General features: G+C 51.6%; 1 protein-coding gene across 16 annotated transcripts in view; it reads right to left on the bottom strand.

Moving 5' to 3' along the window:
- The window catches only part of Plekha6 (pleckstrin homology domain containing A6), a 144,523-nt gene that overhangs the window by 25,894 nt on the left and 100,016 nt on the right, over nt 1-18,613 (bottom strand). For 5 of the 16 annotated variants that reach the window (XR_003377042.1, XM_026779703.1, XM_026779706.1 and 2 more), the window contains 9 exons: nt 16,252-16,356; nt 15,545-15,617; nt 12,756-12,856; nt 9,163-9,365; nt 6,857-7,339; nt 4,979-5,495; nt 4,542-4,628; nt 3,543-3,596; nt 361-402 (listed from right to left, as the gene is read on the bottom strand). Coding sequence is in view for 15 of the 16 variants with exons in the window: in XM_026779703.1 (XP_026635504.1) it covers nt 361-402; nt 3,543-3,596; nt 4,542-4,628; nt 4,979-5,495; nt 6,857-7,339; nt 9,163-9,365; nt 12,756-12,856; nt 15,545-15,617; nt 16,252-16,356 (1,665 nt within the window). In the remaining variant the exon portion in view is untranslated. The remainder of the gene's footprint in view (nt 1-360; nt 403-3,542; nt 3,597-4,541; nt 4,629-4,978; nt 5,496-6,856; nt 7,340-9,162; nt 9,366-12,755; nt 12,857-15,544; nt 15,618-16,251; nt 16,357-18,613) is intronic. The other 11 variants (XM_026779707.1, XM_026779709.1, XM_026779711.1 and 8 more) reach the window with 6 other exon arrangements.

Here is an 18,613-nt window from a genome sequence, read left to right as displayed (position 1 = left end):
AGGGAGGGGGGGAGAGAGAGGGAGGGCTGGAGAGAGAGGGAGGGCTGGAGAGAGAGGGAGGGGGGAGAGAGAGGGAGGGCCAACCAAACCAATCAGCTATGCCCTCATTTGTCCATTGGTTCCACTGGGAGAGAATCAAAAATGAAACTGTCAGGGAATGTCCTTGGCTGTGTCCCTTTAACTACGTGTTCCACAGCAGATGGCGGGAGAAGACAGAAGGGAGGTGTACAGGGAAAGCTTTGGAGACATAAAGTAACTAAGCCAAGGACAGAGCCACATCAGGGATGGTCTTGCGGGGTCAGGATTTTATCCACCACCTCTCCAGTCTTGGTCAAGCCTGCCGTCTTTTCTTTCTCTTACCTCTTGAGACAACACCCCAAACACAGCTTCCTTTCTGCCATGCTGTGCACAGAGAGAAAGACAGCCAATGCCCCCATCTGCAGGGTCTACAGCATTTTAATTTTAAAAAAAACCCTTTACTTTATGCGTGCATTTTGCCGGCATGTATGTCTGTGTAGCATGTGCCCACCATAGAGGCTGGAAGAGGGCACTGGATGCCCTAGAGGATTGACAGGTGGTTGTGAGCTGTCACATGGGTGCTGGTAACCAAACCTGGTTCCTCTGGAAGAGCAGCCAGTGGCCTGAACTGGAGCCAACTATCTAACCCCAGGTATGCAATATTTTAAAAGAGTTTCTAACACTCAATTTTTCTATTCCTGTACGCATAGTTAGGGTTTTCTGTGTGGTGTAAAGGCTTCAAGAGTGCCCATAGCATAAGGGGGAGTATAAGAGCTACAAAACCAACAGGACAGCCTCCGTATTTTGTGTAAAGACCTGAAGTCAATCCAGTCCCTATCTGTAGTGCTATATTACTTGTGTTTTTATAAATAAATCTTGCGTGAAGACCAGAGGCAAAGCTAAAGCCACTAGAGGTCGGGCAATGGTGACACACACCTTTAATCCCAGGATTAAGAGTCATAGAATGTGAGACTCTTAATCTCAGGGTCGTGGGTTTGAGCCCTATGTTGGGTGCCAAATGTAGCATGAATAATAAAAACTCAGAGACAGAAATTGGGGTTCAACCCAAAAACCAAAAAAAGCAAAGCAGTCAAGTCACTAGAGAAGTCTTCCCTCTACCAGGGCTGGACGACCGCAAAATAAGCAGATCAGCCTCTCTCTCCTGGCATTTTATATTCCGTCCAGTGCTGGGACTAAGGGCATATGACTCCCTAGTACTGGGATTAAAGGTGTGGGGCACCACCACCTGGATTTATTTCTGCATTGATCTGTGTAGCCCACGGTGGCTTTGAACTCAGAGATCCATCTGACTCTGTCTCCCAAATCCTGGTATTAAAGGTGTGTGTCACCATTGCCTGACCTCTAGTGGCTTTTGCTACTATCTACTTAAAGAGACCAAGTGTGTGTGTGTCTGTGTGCACACGTTTGTGAGTATATAGTGGACAAAGAGGGACCAGGGTCTCCCTGGGCACCCGTTGACCTTGCTTCTTTCCCATCAGAGGTTTGCTGGAACAATACCCCACAAAGAGCTCCCCCATGCTTTCCAGTCTGATTCTCCCTACTCTGAAGAAGAGCAGACTCCACTGTGTCTGAAAATAAAGAACCAGGGAGACTGACACATCCCTGGGGCTGCCCAGCATGGCACCCCCTGGCTGTGTCCGGCCCCTCATCACCCTATAAAAACATCCTCCTACAGGCAGGAGGGTAATACAGAGGTGACGTTGAAGACCCTAGCAGTCAACCCCTCCGGGGGGCGGGGGGACAAAAGTCACTCTGTGTTAAATGCTGGGACAGGCAGTCTATTGCGCAGGGCAGAGCAAGCCACAAAGCTACAAGGAGGACAGCCTGCTTGGGAGGCTGGTGGTGGTTGCTCTGAACCCGCCTCCCTTCAGGGCATCACAGGTCTTGCTTCCCTCTGGGAGGACCCAGCACTTCCAGCCATTCTTGGGAGAGGGCATCCTGGGGTTCATCCCACATGGCCCAGCAGGCTTATAGCATGGACATAATGCACGGCTTTTGGAACAAGAATGCAAGGCCCTTGAGGGCCAAGAGCTGGTCCTGCTGACTAAACTCTGGCAGTCAGAGCTTCCCAGTGCCTAAGGCCTTTTCCAAAGATGATCTCACCATTAACAGGGAGGCCATAGGAGATGACAGGTCACAGGACAGTCACTGGAAGAACGTAGAGCCATAGCCATGAAATTAGCCATACCAAGGTCACGTTTCTGCCTACGGATTTATGAGTCTGAACTTGTCCTGTTGAGATGTGATTCTGGCCTTGTCTCCCAACTACAAACCGGGGTAAAACCTAAACTTTGCTGTTTGCTGACTGTGTCCTTGGCATGTTTTTAAACCTCTGTACTTTATTTCCTTTCTGTAAAACAGGATAGTCACAGTTCCCATCTTGTAGAATTATTACAAAAATTAAAAGAATTGTGATCTATTATATTCAATCTATTATAAGGCATGGAGGAAGCACCAAATTATTGGGGCTGCTATTATTATTATTATTATTATTACTACTACTACTACTATTATTATTATTATTATTGAGACAGGGTCTCACTGTGTAACTTTACGTAGCCTGGAACTCATTATGTAGGTCAGGCTGGCTTCAAACTCACAGAGATCCAGCTGCCCTTGCCTCCTGAGTATTGGGATTAAAAGCATGCACCACCATACCTTAGTCATTCTTAATATTATCACTATGATCACCTCTACCACCACAGGCTGGCTTTACAGGAAAATGATAAGGACTTCCAGACTCCCTGTGAGTTATAACATATATCTAAGATTAAACGTATGGGTTTACCTGAAGCCTATATAGACGGAGTGTTTTTAGATAGCCCTCTTTGGAGTTAAAAGACAGGGGAGCAAAGGGAAAAGCCTGGAGTAGGAACCAGGCAGCCAGCAGCTCTCGTCTCACTGGGATATTCATTGCCTTGTCAGCTTGCTTATCATCCAACCTGAGCTGACATTACTGCCACTGTCAACCACACTGAATTCCCAGGACCATGAGCTGTATGTATATGCAGAAGAGCTTTGTTGAGGGACTAACCAACGAATGGAATTGATATCATTTTCTAAACCATACTAGGGCAAATCTATAGGACCCCAGTTTATAACTACAGAGCTTACCAATGACCAGTAGAACAGGATATGAATTTCCCACATCCAGGCTTAACTAAACCCCTGGCATCTTAGGCACAAATCTTGTCTCTACTCTCTTGAGCAAAAATGCCAACTCCCACTTGCCCGTGAGGCCAATTCCACATGGGCTGAGCACTGGAGAGTGTGAATAGTGGTAATTAATTGTCTTCCCATTTATATGTTTCTTTTCTGAGGACAACCCCAGCTGCCCGTAAGGGATTCCGAGGGAAAGGAGATGAGGGAGCAAACCAAAACACAAGCCACTTTATTGGGTCCTGGTGACGCCAACAAAGGTTGTCTGATGGCTGGATGTTAGGGATGGGGGAGGGAGACAGGACAGGAGGGCATGGGATGGCGAGGGCACCAGCTCTGCCTACCTGCTGGTCCAAATACTCTAGGTTTCTTTGCAACTGAAGATCTAACAGTTCATCCTACCCGGAGCCCGAGGCCCAAGGGCCAACCAGCAACACAAACAAACAGGAACACACAAAAGAAAACGATAAAAAAAAAAAAAAAGAAGCAAAGTAGTTAAGAGTTATCTGGGCGTGGACAGGGAAAAGTCTCTGTCTTGTCCTTTAAGTGGTTCTAGGGTAGAAGGGGACGAGACCAGGCAGGTGGAGAAGGGATGAGGGACACACTTTCTCCCCGCTGTTACCTCTGTTTACCCTGCAAATCTAAGCAGAAGTGTTTCCCATTTTTCTTGGAAAACAGGGTATTTCTGGAAAGGTACATTTGCTGTGGATCAAGGCTATGGTGAGCAGCAGCGTAGAGAGTGGCTGTCCTCACATCTGCCAGCCTCCTGCACCCTGGCCTCCCTTGCCACAGACTCTTTAGTCCCCAACCCACTGACGTGGAGTGTCTGGATCTGACCCTCCAGAGGCACACATTTCATAGAAACAGCAGAAAAGGGAGCAAACACAATGTGGTCCGCCCTTTCTTCCTCAGTCAGAACCCTCCCCCTTCCCCACAGGTGGCATTCCAAACAGAGGCAAGCCCAAGGCAATACACCAAGGGGGAAAGTCCACGTGCACTAGCCTGGGAGTCCTAGCCTGCCTCTGCATCCAGCTCATACTCCTAGCTAGCCCTGGCCCCTCCTCTTGCGTGCTGGTGAGAAGAGCTGCGCTGAGGGACGGAGGAACAGGAGAGCCTGTACTCTCTGCTCTGTGCCATAGAGAAGAAGGGACAGCTGCCCCCAAACCCTGTCCTGAGGGCTTGAGGCTTGGCGGGGAAGGAGGAGGTATCCAGAGACTTCTACAAATACACGGGCCAGACACTGGACCCAGAGCATCCCTGGCTCCTGCCCCAGTTCAGCTCCACCTTGGGTGGATGCAGGCGAGGAGGTCCTGAGGTGGAGTGGAAGGGAGGAGAGGACGTACCATCTTATCGTGGACCGTGGGGGATGGTGGGTAGTTGTAGGGGAACAGTCCTGCAGGGACTGGCCGCCTGTCTCCCAGGTAATCATACTGGAAGAGAAAGGGGATTGCAGAGGTGAGAGGCTATGGCTGGGCTGTGGACTTCCCACCAAGTAAAGTTAAAGGTTATAAGGGCAGAGTTCAAATTAAAATGTACAGCAACCCCATTCACAACAATCTATCTGAGACCTCAAGACTAGAGGACAGACCTTTTCTATTCTCTTAGACACGGCACTATATTTAACACAACCTGGGAATGGGCAGGGTTCCTATTTAGAAGCTAGAACAACTCCCAAGGCAGCTCTCTTAGGGATGGTACCACAGGGCAGGCTCCCTGGGGCAGATCCCAGATATCCCAGCATTTGCAGCCCTTCTCAGCAGATGGCGGGCTGGTGACTCACCTTTGGGGAGCTGATGGAACGCCTCATGACATAGGCAGCAGGGTCTGCATAGATGTCCTCGCTGCGAGGTGGCAGCCGATCAAAACGGGCACTAGGTGAGCGCACGGGGGAGTAGATTCGGGCATGACTGTACGAGCCCTGGCTGGGTGAGCGGGGCACAGAGTGGGAACGGGGCTGCAAGGACAGGCGTCGCAGGGAGCCGGAGGCAGCATCCAGCTCATCATAATAGACTGGCTGCCGGGAGGGGCTGGGGATCCAAACAGTGCCATCCTGACGCCCGTAGCTAGCAGGCTCCTTCCATTCACGAAGCTGGTAAGTGGGTCCACTCCCGTTTCGGAAGGAGTGGCGCTTGTCCTCCAGGGCCCAGGGCGGGCTGATCCTGTCGTAGGCTGGCATGGAGCAGATGCTGTCTGGTCGCACTCCGGGTGGGTAGTATTGGTAATCTTCAGGGTACTGGGAGGAGTAGGGGCTGTAATACTCGGGGACCCGGCGGGACACAGGGTAGAACCTTGAAGGACTGAAGGGGGGGCATTATAAGGAAAGCAGACAACATGGACCTGTGCACCCAGTCCACCTCCCAGCCCTCCAGCTAACGGTGGGTGCTTGAAAAGGTGATGGAGCCCCGGGGCATCCAGTGAGAATACAAGGGAGGCCACTGCTCAAGGCAGGTTCTAAGCTTATTCTAGAGGTGAGAAAAAGTCCCACTCTCAACCAGCTTCCTAGAGCAGAAGATTGCACCATTCAGAATTCAACCTGTGTGTCTTGAAAACAAAATGTCCTGGAAGACAGCCCTAGGCCTTATCTGCCATCTCCATCAACAAATTCACCAGGTCCTTTCCAAGACAAGTGGTCGAGGAAGATACACAAATGTACCATGCTCCTGGAGGACGACAGCATGGCTTTCTAGATAGACCCTGTCAGAGCCAGTAGGTGCCCAGACTTACAGCCAATGCCCAGGTACCCAGTCACCAACAGTGAGATGTTAACTGTCTAGAAAGGTGGCTTCCTCAGGGCTCAAGATTCCCCCTGAGGCTGTACCTACAATCCACGGAGGTCCCTACATCCCGAGCTCATTTGCCCTGGCAAACGCTATCAGGCTCGATGGGTACCACCAAATCCAGTCATCAGATAGGTCCCTGTGTTTATCCATGGAGCAAACTGGTCATCAAGGAACAAAGCAGGACAAACGAGGTGCCTTGTTTCTTTGAGACAACAATACCCCTTCCCACACACACACAACTTGCTATAAACAGTGGCTTTGAAACTACAGAGCTGTTTAAAACAGCATACATAGTTCAGATCCCAGTGAATAAAGCACTGGATTCAGATGTTACAGGACCTGTAGCATGGACTGGTGTTTGAGGAACAGCTTCAAGGTCTGCCTCTGCGCCTGCCTGACTCCTGTCTATCCCAGGCATGGTATTGTATATCCCTTCTTTTCCTCCCCTCTCCTCCCCTCCCCTCCCCTTCTTTTCCTCCCCTCCCCTCTCCTCCCCTCCCCTCCCCTTCTTTTCCTCCCCTCCCCTCTCCTCCCCTCCCTCCCCTCTCCTCTTCTCTCTCTCAGATAGGGTCTCATGTCTAGACTATTCTCCAACCTACTATGCAGTGGAGGGTAACCTCAGAACTCCTGATCCTCCCCCCTCTGCCTCCCAAGAGCTGAGATTACACGAAATATGCCTCCATGCCCATCTCTGTCCTTCCCTTTGAAGGCAACAGACAGAGATCAGAGGCAAGGATTTGGACAAGCTGAGCCTCAGGGTCTGTGCTGGCTTCCCAGCATAGTCAGCTCCCAGAAGGTTCCCAATAAAGAGCTGTCCCATAGGTCACACCCCCTTCCCATGCCCTAGCTATAACAACCCCCCTCACAGGCCACCTCACCTCCGAAGGTCTTCGGGTGGGGGTACCCCACGGCGCAGGTTCACCCACTGCTGAAGCTGATTCATAGAGCTTTTGCGTTGGGCAATTTTGTCGGGGTCAGTGCGTGGTGGAAAGCTCCGCCGGTTTCCCCCAGTGTCCCCATCATGAGGGGGGAAAGCCGTGCTCCCTGGTCGGCTTGGGGAGTTATACTGCCAGCCATTGGGCTGGGAGGGCGGCTCTCCACCTCCAGGGACCCTTGGGCCATCAGGGTAAGGACTGCCAGGCTCCGAGGCTGGTTCAGGTCCAGATGGGAGGCCATTGGCTTTCACTAGAGGCTCTTTCTTGACTTCAGGCCTCTCGGGCCTTCGCTCGGCCTTCTCGCAGCCTCTGCCGTCCCCCTCCCCTCGAGTCTTGGCCTCAGGCTCTGGCTTGGGGAGACTGTTGAGAGGGGGCTGCTGATGAGCTTTGCTGGGTGGGATGTTCTCCGAGTCTGGCTTCTCGTGGCTGCAGGATGCCAAGTTAGAGGCTGTCAGTTGCACTGGCCCAGCAGTGTGGGGTAGGGTGGGGGTGAGTGGGATGGGAGGAGTGGAAAGGAAGAGGCAGAAAGGCGGTGATGGAACCAAGGTAGAATGAACACAATTCTTCTTCCAAAATCCCAGGCTTTACTTTATTGCCGGGCAGTGACGAGATGAAGTCACACAACCCTCCAGTGAACACTACACTTGCTCTGCCCTCCAGGCCCATTGCCCAAACCACTCTCCCTTCTGCTGCCGACCCAGAGCCCAGCCCTTGGCTGTGGTGGCCTCTCTTTTCAGTCTTCTCTATGATCTGTCTCCAATACAGCCCTCCAGACCCGGCTGACACCGTATCCCAGTTTCAGGGCAGCTACTCTGCTTAGCAAAAGACTTGTTCCAGGTCCACCCTGTGTCTTCCCACGAGTCCTGCGGACTCTTCACTGGCAGACTGGACAGAATACCGCCTACCCTCAGAGGGCTGTTTTGAGATACAGCATGGCGGGCGGCAAAGGCACAAGTCACTGTCTCTAAGCAGGTAGACACGAAGGTCCCTCTGCAAAGCACAGCCCTTCCGGGTCCAGTGCCGTCAGGATGTGAGGTCCACAGGGCAGGAACATGACAGGTTTTCATCTGTGGTGCTCCTAGGACCTGCTCTAGGATCTGGGTCCTGGTTTTACTTATTTATTTATTTATTTATTGTTTGTTTGTTTGTTTGTCAACCTAGAGTTATCTGGGGAGAAGGAATCTAAACTAAGAGTATTACTCCATAACACACGTCTGTTGGGCAATTTTTTGATTGATGATTGATGTGGGAGGGCCCAGCCCCCCATGGGCAGGGTCACCCTCTGAGCAGGTGCTCCTGGACAGTATAAGAAAACAGGCTGAGCAATCCACAGGAATCAGCCAGTAAGCTGCGTTTCTACATGGCTTCTGCTTCAGTTCCTGCCTCCAGGCTCTGGCCTGGAGTTCCTGCCCTGACTTCTCTGGATGATGGGAAGATCCGCTACCAACTACAAGAGGAGATAAATGCTTTCCTTCCCAAGCTGCCTTTGGCCAGTGTTTACTGCAGCAGCACAAATGCTGACTAGCCTGTCTGTCCTCTTCTTGGCAGATCTGTGAAGAGGATGGATAAAGCTCTGGCAATGCACAAAGATGGACCCTTGAGACAACTTCTCCCTAGAGCTTCCTGAGGTCAAGCTTCCTTGCTGAAGCACTGTTGGGTAAAGGTTTCTAAGACACATAGCCAGACCTGGGGTCTACACTGTAAGGCCCTTTCTTCTGGATCCCCATTCACTTAACTCAAGGCTCCACACATGGAAGGGAGAGGTGGGCCCTGAGAACACAGTGTGGCGGGTATTGTCGGGACCTCACATGCCATCTGCGGCCCTCCAGGATCCAGGACAATTCCAACTGCTAGATTCAAGACAAGAAAAGTTGGGTTCTGAGAGGTAAACTCGCTCATCCTCAGGTCACACTGTAGCCAAGTAGCTAACCTAGGATTCAAACCTGACTCCGTTTTCCTCCACAGTGTTTAACACAAACAGCCCGGAACAGTGAGTAAATGACCCTAGTCTCTGGCCCCTGGCCAAGCTTCAGTAGAACTCTGCAGACTCTCCCAGCTCAGAAAGAAGAGGAGAAACTGGTCAGGGGAGATGAAATTCAGGCTCTGCAACCTGCCGGCCAGGCCTGTTGCTTAGACGCAGGGTCCTCATCCCTCCAGAGGTTCAAGCCCACACAGGGGGCCCAGCAATGGTACAAAGCTGAGTCTGTCTTTCCTTTCCTCCCTTCCATGCCAGGCGCCCTGGTACTCACCTGTGCCGCACAGGCTGAGGCACTGATTTCTGGGCTGGAGGGATCTGTACCCGAGCAGCCTCGCCCATGGCCTGGATCCAGGCCTCTTGCTCCTCAGGGCTCTCTGCACTGAAGAAGTAGGTGCGGACTCCAGCGTGCTCAGCCTGTGGGGAGAGGCAGTGCGTGGAACCGGCCCCAGCCTCGTCTACCCGGTAAACAGTCACCTGCAGGGAAAGGACACCAACACCCACAGGAAGGGCAGTCAGTCAGTCAGGCTGTTTACAGCCCCCAGCTTCTCCCCAGAGGAGCTTAAGAGCCAGGCAAGGAGGGTGGCCTGCAGCTACCTCTCAGGTCCAGCCTGAGCTAGGTCTCTGAATATGATCTCAAAGCCCAGCAACCAGGAAATCGAGCCTACCGCCCCCACCTGAAGTGGTTGTAAGCAGGAGGGACAATTACTACAGCCCGTCTCCCCTTCAATTCCACCTTAGTGACATGAGAATTACCCCAGGGCTGGGAGAGACGGTCCCCAAAACAGATCCATCTCAAGCCCAATTTAACTACCAAGAAGCTGGCCCTACCCCTTGCTCAAAAGGAGACACCTGAGCATCCATGGCATGCAGGGCACGCACTCGCAAACAGACGGAACACACTACCTAGTTGATGGCCGTGAGCAGGCACAGCGGGCTGGAAGCCAGAAGAGAGCTTCTGTCCAGAGGAGAGGGTCCTCATGCGGCCAGAAGGAGGAGAGGCAGAGACAAGTCAACCGACACCAGAGGAAGAGACACCAGAGGGTGAGGAGCACAAGATGGTAGGACGGGATGTTCCTTTCTCGTCAGTGTTACCACCCAAAGGACAGCACTCAGCAGTGTCCAGCTCAGCCCAACAAGGGAAGGGGCACAGACAGTATGCACTGTGGGAATCTGAACTATGGTGGGCAGTGAATCGGGGAGCCCCAGTGTTAACCCTGGCTCTTCCGGCAGACAAGTTGCGATTTCTTTTTTTTTATTTTATTTTATTTTTTTAAAAGTTGCGATTTCGCTCCAGTTTAAATGATGCAAGGATGGGCGGTAGGGAGGAGAGGTTCTGCCTAGTAAAACTCAAGGGGGAAAAAGGCCACGGCACTAGCTAGGTTCCTTCTGGGACCTTAGCGTAGTCCCCTGGTGACAACCTCCACTCCTAAAAGAATGGTAATTAAAATTTATGTCACCTAACAGGGGCTTCCAGATGTGATTAGGAGTCTCATTCTGGCCGTGGCCCTCCTGGGTGCTAACTATAGGTTGATGGGAGTCAAAGGGGAAAGGCCAGACCCTCTCTGGCTAAACTCAAGGCTTTCCTGAACACGTCCTGCGCACACCCTTCCACTGTTTTCTGGCCCAAAATTCAGAAGACTCCCTTCCGTGTGCTCCACTTCCGTCTCCACCTTCACCCTTCCTCCATCTGGAATTCTCTGGTCCAGGACTGAAGCTTCCTGGCTCGGGCTGGACCGCCCTTTAGCAGAGGGCCCAGCAGGAGGCAGAGCTGCAGAAGGGTGGTGCTAATGGATAAGGGAGCTGTAAAGCAGGGAAGGAGGATGCTGGGCCTTGAAATGGAATAGCAGTGCCAGAGCCCAGGAAGGTCCACTGGGACAAGAATACAGGGTTAGCATGGTGGCGTGGGAGACACAGGCAAGGCTGCTGGTGTGTTGTGGGGTAGGTGGGAGTCAGCAGGTGAAGCTGTTTATTCCATGAGCAACCTGTGTGTGCAGCTTGCTGGCTGGGGCACCAGTCACAAGGAAGATAAAGATTGCACTTGAGCTCGGTCACACTGGGAACAAAACATGCCACAAGGAACAAGGAGCAAACAGACCCAGGACAAGTGCTTGTGACAGGAGAAGGCAGAGGGCCTGGGAAAAGACAGGGCTATTGATGGGTACAGGGAGGGGCACCAGCTTCTAATATGAAAGGAGCTGGGGAAGGGGGAGGGAGGTAAAAGAAGCTAAGTCATTCAACTGTAGCCAGGCAGGGACAGTTCCTGGCTCCTCATTATTTGCCATCCAAGACTTGTGCTTGGTGGCCACAACAGGACAAGCCTCATGTCTGTCCGTCTCAGCTCCCCTCCCTTCCCTGGGGATGGGACATTGAATAGAACCAGTCAGAACGCTTTGTAGGACACTGGACATAGCTATCACGTGGGACCCTGAAAGAGACAGTGTAGGACTTGGGGAAAGAGGAGGGTGTGAGTGACTGGCAGGCACAGTAGTGAGCTCTAGGCTCTACTAGGTGGGTGTGTATCAGTCATTCTGGGACATTTCTCGGATGCTGCACTTGGCACAGCTCCAGCTTGAAGCTCTGACAGGTCTGGTGAAGGGCGAGACAGGCTGAGGACGGTGTGTGGGTGCGAATGTATCTGTGGAACGGGTCTGCTTGTTGGTTCAACAGCCTGTTCCTATTTTCCCAGCTAGAACCCAGCTCCCTGGAGTTAGACTTTTATTAGTTGTTCATTCTGTTCACACCTCTGGCATGAAACCCTAGGAGGAAGGAAACTAATTATGTGACAAATAGGCCCCTCCCTGCTCCCTCGGCGGGCCCCATGTGCGCTGCCCACCTCTTTCTACCACGATACTTCTTGCAGGAAGAGCCTTGCAAGCTCAGACACCAACCTAGTGCCGCCTGTAGTTTCTGCCACATGTTTAAAGCCATGGCCTTGGGCTCTGAGGGTCCTGGGCACTAATTCTCAACTAAGAGGAGGGAGGGCTGTATACTAAGACATGCAGAGCTGATATTATTACTTCATATTCTGAAAAGGAGCCTAAGGCTCTTTGCATCACAAAACACAAAGGGCATGGGATTTTTATAGTTTTTAATGGGTCATGAATTTTTAAACGTGGAAAAATACCGGCCTCGGAGGAGCCAGCTGCAGGCGCAGCTTTGCTGAGTAGGTGCCCCAGGGGTTCTAAGAAGGGACACTGAACAGGAGGCGAGTCCCATTTTCCCATGCACTTGTCCTCTCAAATTGTCATCTGCACGGCCAAGGGTGCATCTCCATGACAGGACACTTGCTCAGCATCCACAAGGCCCTGGGTTCCATCCCCAGGACCACAGGGCCGGGGTAATGTTATCTCCATAAGGTTTGTAACTCAAGATTTAAAAAAATTCAACTCCTAATATTCTCTAAAGATGAAATTTTGAGTAAGTTTGACTGGGGGTGGGGGGATGGGGAGAGTGTCTCCATATCCCTAGGCTCCAAGTAGAAAGAAAACCTATTCAGAAAAGACTTCAGAACGAACCCCGCCCACCACAGCTCTGCTCTGTAGCGGGGGATGAGGTAGGCTGCTAGGCAGAAGGTCCAAAAGGCTCAGGACATAATTTTCGTCCTGGTGAACAGCACAGTATCACAGAGGCACAGTTCTGTCTGCTCACCTGTGCCATTCCCCCCCCCCCCGAAGAAAAGGGAGTCCCAGCATGGCCTCACTTTCCCTCCCAGGCATCTAGAGGAGTCTAGGGGTCACTGTCTGCTCCCTTCTCTGCCACCACGCAGGGGCTTCTAAGGGACATGCTCTTTAGCTTGCACCAACCCCGGGTTCTAGAAGAGCAGACTCCCTCCTTTCCCTGCCCAGAAGGGGAAGTCCAGCTGACCTTAAATGTGTGCTTCCGGCTGATGTTGTCCGAGGGCTGCACGGCTGCAACCCGGAAGCTCAACAGGGGGATGCTGCCCAGGATGCTCTCCTCCTTCTCATCTGTCAGGGAAACAGAGGCACAGGTGTGTGCATGCGTCTGTGCACACACGCGTGTGTGTTTGCACATGCTCAGGCATGTGAGCCAATGGTGCTGAAGCAGAAGGAAGAGCAAGGAGTTCTACAACCTTACTAGGAAAAACATCAACGAGCAGTCCATGTATTCATTTTGAGTCTGACTGGTTCAATACCTTATTAGACCCAACACTCTTATCTGCCCCACTAAGAGGCTTTACTATTCCCCCATTGTCAAGTGAGATGCTAAGTGATTTGTCCAGTTTCCTTAACCGTGAAAAGTGAAATCAGTCTTAAAATGTGGGAAGCCTAACTCCAAAGCCAGCATCCTTTACCCCTATCTTATCTGCCCTGTCCTGATAAACAGGACAATTTCAACAGCAACACACAGAGAAGGGGGCAGGATGGAGGTAGCGACTCCTTTGGGTAATGCTTTGGGTGTTTTTGTTTTGAGATGGGACCCTGTATGACAGTGGATTTACTATGTAGCCCAGACAGACTGGCCTTGTGCTAATGGCTCCCCTGCCTTGGCATCTCCAGTGATGGCACTGCAGCTGTGAACCACCAAACCTGCTTGAGGGTAACTCTTTCTGAGGTCCGTCTAGGCCCCAGTGGTCTATGTAAGTGGTCTTACTTTGCTATGGATGCCATTAAGGCCCCTGACCTCAACAGGAAGGCAGGTGCTGCAAGAGTCTAGCTGTGCATCCCAGGATCAGGCTACTACACAATTCATCCTGAATCCTGAAGGATAGCCTAGCCAGTGTCCCAGCTGTCAAAAGGAGACCAGAAAGGGCGGAAATATTCTGCGGGACAGGTGTGGGACTTCTATGAGGCATGGCAAGCCCTTCTTATCTTCCCCAGTATTTCTCTTTGTTTCCTAGGCCATAGCCCCTGAAAACCATCTAGTTGTTTTCCACGCAGAAGAAATTATTTTAGATTACAGACTCCCTGAGTCTGCTTCTCTGGTCATACTCATGAGACAGCAGGTCTGTTTTTCAGCTTCTCTGTCCAGTCCTTCCTATAGCACCATGGGAAATGGCTAAGTCAGAAAAAAAGGGGGGGGATTGGAGTGGAACCCCAGGACTGTTTCTGGGGAAACCGAAGCTGTCACCACCCAGATGGCTGAGTATAGGTCAGGAGGTGCCGTGTTTGGCTATGGCCAGTTGGTCCCTGCCCTCACCTACTGAAATTTGATTCCCACACAACAGTGGGGAGATCATCAAGGGCAAGGTGTGCCCATCTTTTTTGTTTTTCTTTTTTGAGACAGGTCTCATTTATGTATCCCTACCCCTAACTGGTCCAGAGACCTCACTGAGATCCACCTGCCTCTGCTTCCTGAGAGCTGGGATGAAAAGTATGCCCAGCTGACATGCCCATCTCAGAGGGGGCTTCTCCAGAGCAGGGTGCTGGAAAGCAAAGTTGTTCTGTGTTTTCCCACGTTTCCGCTTGACCTTCTGCTTTCTGATGTGCATGCGCCAAAGCAGCCCAGATGTCCCCCTAGCACCGCCCCCAAGCTAATCATGCTGGCACCGAGCTCTCATACCTCCTAGCCTCCAGATCCAAAGGCCAGAAAAAAAAACACTCTCCTTTATCAATTACCCAGCCACAGAAAATCGATCAATATGGGGTATCCTGAGACCGTCCCTCTGTGGCTCATGAGCATCCTTTGGTACGCCCTGCTCCTCTCCTCAGAGACCGGTTCTAGGGCAAGGAAATTTCTTATCCCTTAGTTCTAGACTTTCCTCTGTCCCTGTATCCGTAGGCCCTGCGTAGCTACAACTCGTCAAGAGCAGCTCCAGGGCAGAGGGTGAGCTGGTACAACATGTGTTCACTGAAGTTAAACATTCACCCACTGCTCTCGGGAGGCTGGAGGAAAGCGGGGCTGCTTCATCCTGCAGGTAAATGAGCGAAGCACACAGCCTCCCTTGCTTGGAGAGCATCTCAACCTCTCTTCTCATCCCTCCCACCTAGCCCCTCCCAGTGCAGCAGCCTGATATGATGTCACCGTTCTTGTCCTTAGCCCTTGCTTGGGTCGCCTGTGCTCACCCTGACACATGTTGCTGTCTACACTTTAACTTCCTGGAAGAGGATGCGCCAGAGCTCATCAGATCTTTGTCCTCTTGTGTAGGGGCAGGGGAGCCTCACGTGAATGTGGGGGTGACAGAGAGGTCAGAGGCCAGGACTATTTGTTTATCCAGTATTGCCAGAACATCTTCCCAGCTGCCCAGCTTTTAGTGCTGTAGGCTTCACAGTAAACAAAATGTTAAGAGTCTGAGATGCCAGATCAGATTGCAAATTCTGTGGGGCCTGGAGGAAAATCAACACCACTTACAAGCAGTAACTAGTGCCCTCCTTCTCCTTGTCCTTTTCCTCCCCTCGCCCAGGAATCTCACCACCCCAAGGTCTGCCCTGTTCACCTGCTGTATTATCAGTCGGGAGCCAGAACTGTTGCCTCCCGGATAAGTATTCATGGCTAGGAACTGAATGAGCAGTGACTGAATCTGAGAATTGTGCTGTGACGTCCTTTGCCACACCCTGCCGTTGCTAGGATCCTGCCTGCAGAGACCCGCTTGCCAGGGAGCTCCTGAGAGCTCCGGAAGCAGAGCCCAACGGCCAGGCAGGACGAGGCAGAGTGGTCCACGGCTCCCCCTGCCTGGGCAGTGCTGGGTTACTCACCTTTGTAGTAAAAGAGGCAGCGATCGACCAGGACAAACCAACGCTTGTTCCACTGCTTCACCCCGGAGCTGGCCTGTAGGACACACACACAGACAGATGGGCAGGCCATGAGCTGGTGCGGAAGAGGAGGCAGATGCAGCCAGCACTGCACTGGTTACAAGGACACTGGGCTTGAGCTGCAGCGCCCCGCCACTAGCACGTGGCAGCAAAACTCCCTTGAGATCCCAGATGCTGGGAACTGACATCAGATTATTGCCCGTGACTTTCCGGTTCTGTCGATCTGAGGCTCTGGACCTCCCTTCGGGAGGATAAAGGGGGCAAAAGGTACCCCAGAGTGAGTGAGAAGAAAAGACAAGAATACAGCAGCGTCCATCCAGGGAAAGGTGGTAAACTCCAGGACCTGAAGCTACCCACCCCCACTCAGCAAGGGGACGCGTAGGGAACGTGCCCTGTGCTCTGATCAGATTACTGACCTGGCATATTTCAAAGTCATTGCATCTACCCCTAAGGAATCTCATTTTGGATCCCCAAATTTGACACTAACTTTGGGGAGGTTTTCAATTTCTCAGAATCTTTATACAACTGGGAGACGCTCAGAGACAACAGGAAAACACACCAAAGGGGACATGGGCTTCTGAGAGTAGAGAAGACTCAAGGCCATGAAGAAAGTGCTGGTTACTGTAGGCAATGCAGCAGGGTGGTCTCACCTGTTTGAAGAGCCAGCCGGCCTTGGTGACAGGCGCATTGGGGTTCCGCTTCATGGAGTGTGAGCGCTTACCAAAGGCAATGGCTTTGCGGGAAGTTCGAGTCGCCTGGAGGGGCAAAGGCGGCAGTTAGTCCAACTCCCTTCTCCCCTTATAGCTGTGTTGGCAAGGGAGTGGTCCTTGCTAATGGGCATATCCCTTCAGTGGGCCCCTGGCACCCTCCCGCTAGGGGTCTGGCTATGGCTTTGATTCTCTCTAACTCAAGGGCCTGGCCCTTTAATTCTTTGGCTCTTCTGATCTCAAACAGGAGTTTCAACACACTAGCTGTTGCAAAGCTTTTGTCTTTTCTTCTGGGAGGAAAACAAAGATTTCTGAGTTTGTTCTTCCAAGTTCTCTTTTATATTTATTTACTTTGTGGGGGGCACGTGCACGCCTTGGTGAGTCTGGAAGTTAGAGACCCATCGGCAGTCATTAGGTCTCTGGGATCAAACCCAGGTCATCGGGCTTGGCAGCAAGCGCCTCCCTGACTCCAAGCATCCAGTGGGCCCCAGTTTGCTCTTTCTTGGGCCCGCTTCTCCTTACCACCACCTCTTGCACAGGCTTCTGGCATGCACAGAACTTCCCCACATCATCCCGTCTGCATCCTGTCCCTGTCTCACAGCAGACAGTCCTCAGAGCTGGGAGCGTGGACAGTGTCCCCACGTGTCACTGCCGCAAGGACACATCACTCCTCCTGTGTCTGGCAATGGCAGTGTCTCCCTTGAGCACTCTGTTCATCTCTCAGCTTAACCCTTCCTTGTCCTCAGCGTCTGATCCTGGAGCAGACTGCTGTGTCTGGTTTGTTCCTTGTTGTTTTAGTCTAAGGATTTTGGTGGCAGTCATCCTTTTCACCAGAAGACTTGCAGTCACCACGGGAGCTCTCACTACTCTTGAGGGCGGCCCATCCGATGACCTTTTGTATGACCATGGTCTCAACTCCAGACCGTGCATGGAGAATCCAGCTACTCTTGGGACTGCCTTCCAGCTCCTGCCAGCACCCACCTCACCTCACCCCCAGCACCTTCAATCCTACAGGAACATTTTCCCATCACGACACTTCATCTTTGGATCTTTCTTCCCCCCAATCCTTAGCTCTACCAGATGTTCTCCTTCACCCAGAGGCTCAGCTCCTCAGCCCTTCCTTCTCTGCTGGATCCAAGTCAGACTCAAAACCCCACCTGCTGGCTTCCTGCTCCATCCTTCCTGAAACTCATATTCCAAATTAAACAAATCACTCAGGTCTTCTCTGAACTCTCAGGAATTAAAGCACTGTTGTAGGGGGTGGGGGTCACACTGCATACACAGGAAGTCACCACAAACCTCCAGTCCCCAACCCCAGTTAGGACGAGACCCTAATGGCAACTCCATTTTCCCCTCAAAACACTTTCCCGAGTCTTCCCACGCTCCAACCTTTCCCCTATTCTTACAACCATGCTCTGCACACCTAGTGCACAGAGGAAACTATAGTTATAGGATGTGCACTTCCTCAATTTCACACCCTTTTACTAGAAAATGCTGCCTTCATCACTGCCTTTGCCTTTGAAAGAAGCATCACTCGCCTAGCCAAGGACGATGCTTCTGACCCACGGTCTCGGGAGAAAAGCACTTGCTCTTGACCCTGGTTTCCATCACACACATACCACACACATGTGCATGTGTGAGCACACACACACACACACACACACACACACACACACACACACACACATGCTCGCATGCTTGCAGACCAAAACATTTAATTTTCTCAGTAGTGATCATCACGTAGGAGAACTGAAATTTCTCTGCACAGCACAGAAGGCCAGGTCTGCAATGTGTGGCTACGTCTATAACCCGCTTTCTGTGGTGTTAGTACACAGGCCCTATGTCTGCCTCTTCCCCATCTTCCTGTGCTCCCTCTTCCACCAACTTCAGACTTAGCCTGTGAAGTCTAGTACAGCCTCCCCACACACTATAAAACTGTCTCAGGTACCCTCACACATGAGTACATATCACACAGACATAGACATACATCATTAACAGAATATATATTTATGTATAGTAGCTTAATATATATAATATAACATATTTATAAATAGATATGCATTTAAAAGGTGGATTCTGTGGGAGCCTGTAATCTCAGCAGTAAAGAGGAAGGGACAGAAAGGTCCCCGAGACTTCAGTGATTTCCAGGTTCAGTGAGAGACTCTGCCTTAAAAAATCAAGTTTGAAAAAGCACATGAAGATGACATGTGACATCTCTAGGGTCCGCAGACACATGCATCCGCCCACTGTTGCGTGTACCCCATACCGCATCCCTCACACACCCACTGTTGTGTGTACCCCATAC

The sequence above is a fragment of the Microtus ochrogaster genome, chromosome 6 (assembly GCF_000317375.1).
Source record: "Microtus ochrogaster isolate Prairie Vole_2 chromosome 6, MicOch1.0, whole genome shotgun sequence".
Lineage (NCBI taxonomy): Eukaryota > Metazoa > Chordata > Mammalia > Rodentia > Cricetidae > Microtus > Microtus ochrogaster.
This window is presented reverse-complemented; position numbering and strand designations above follow the sequence as displayed.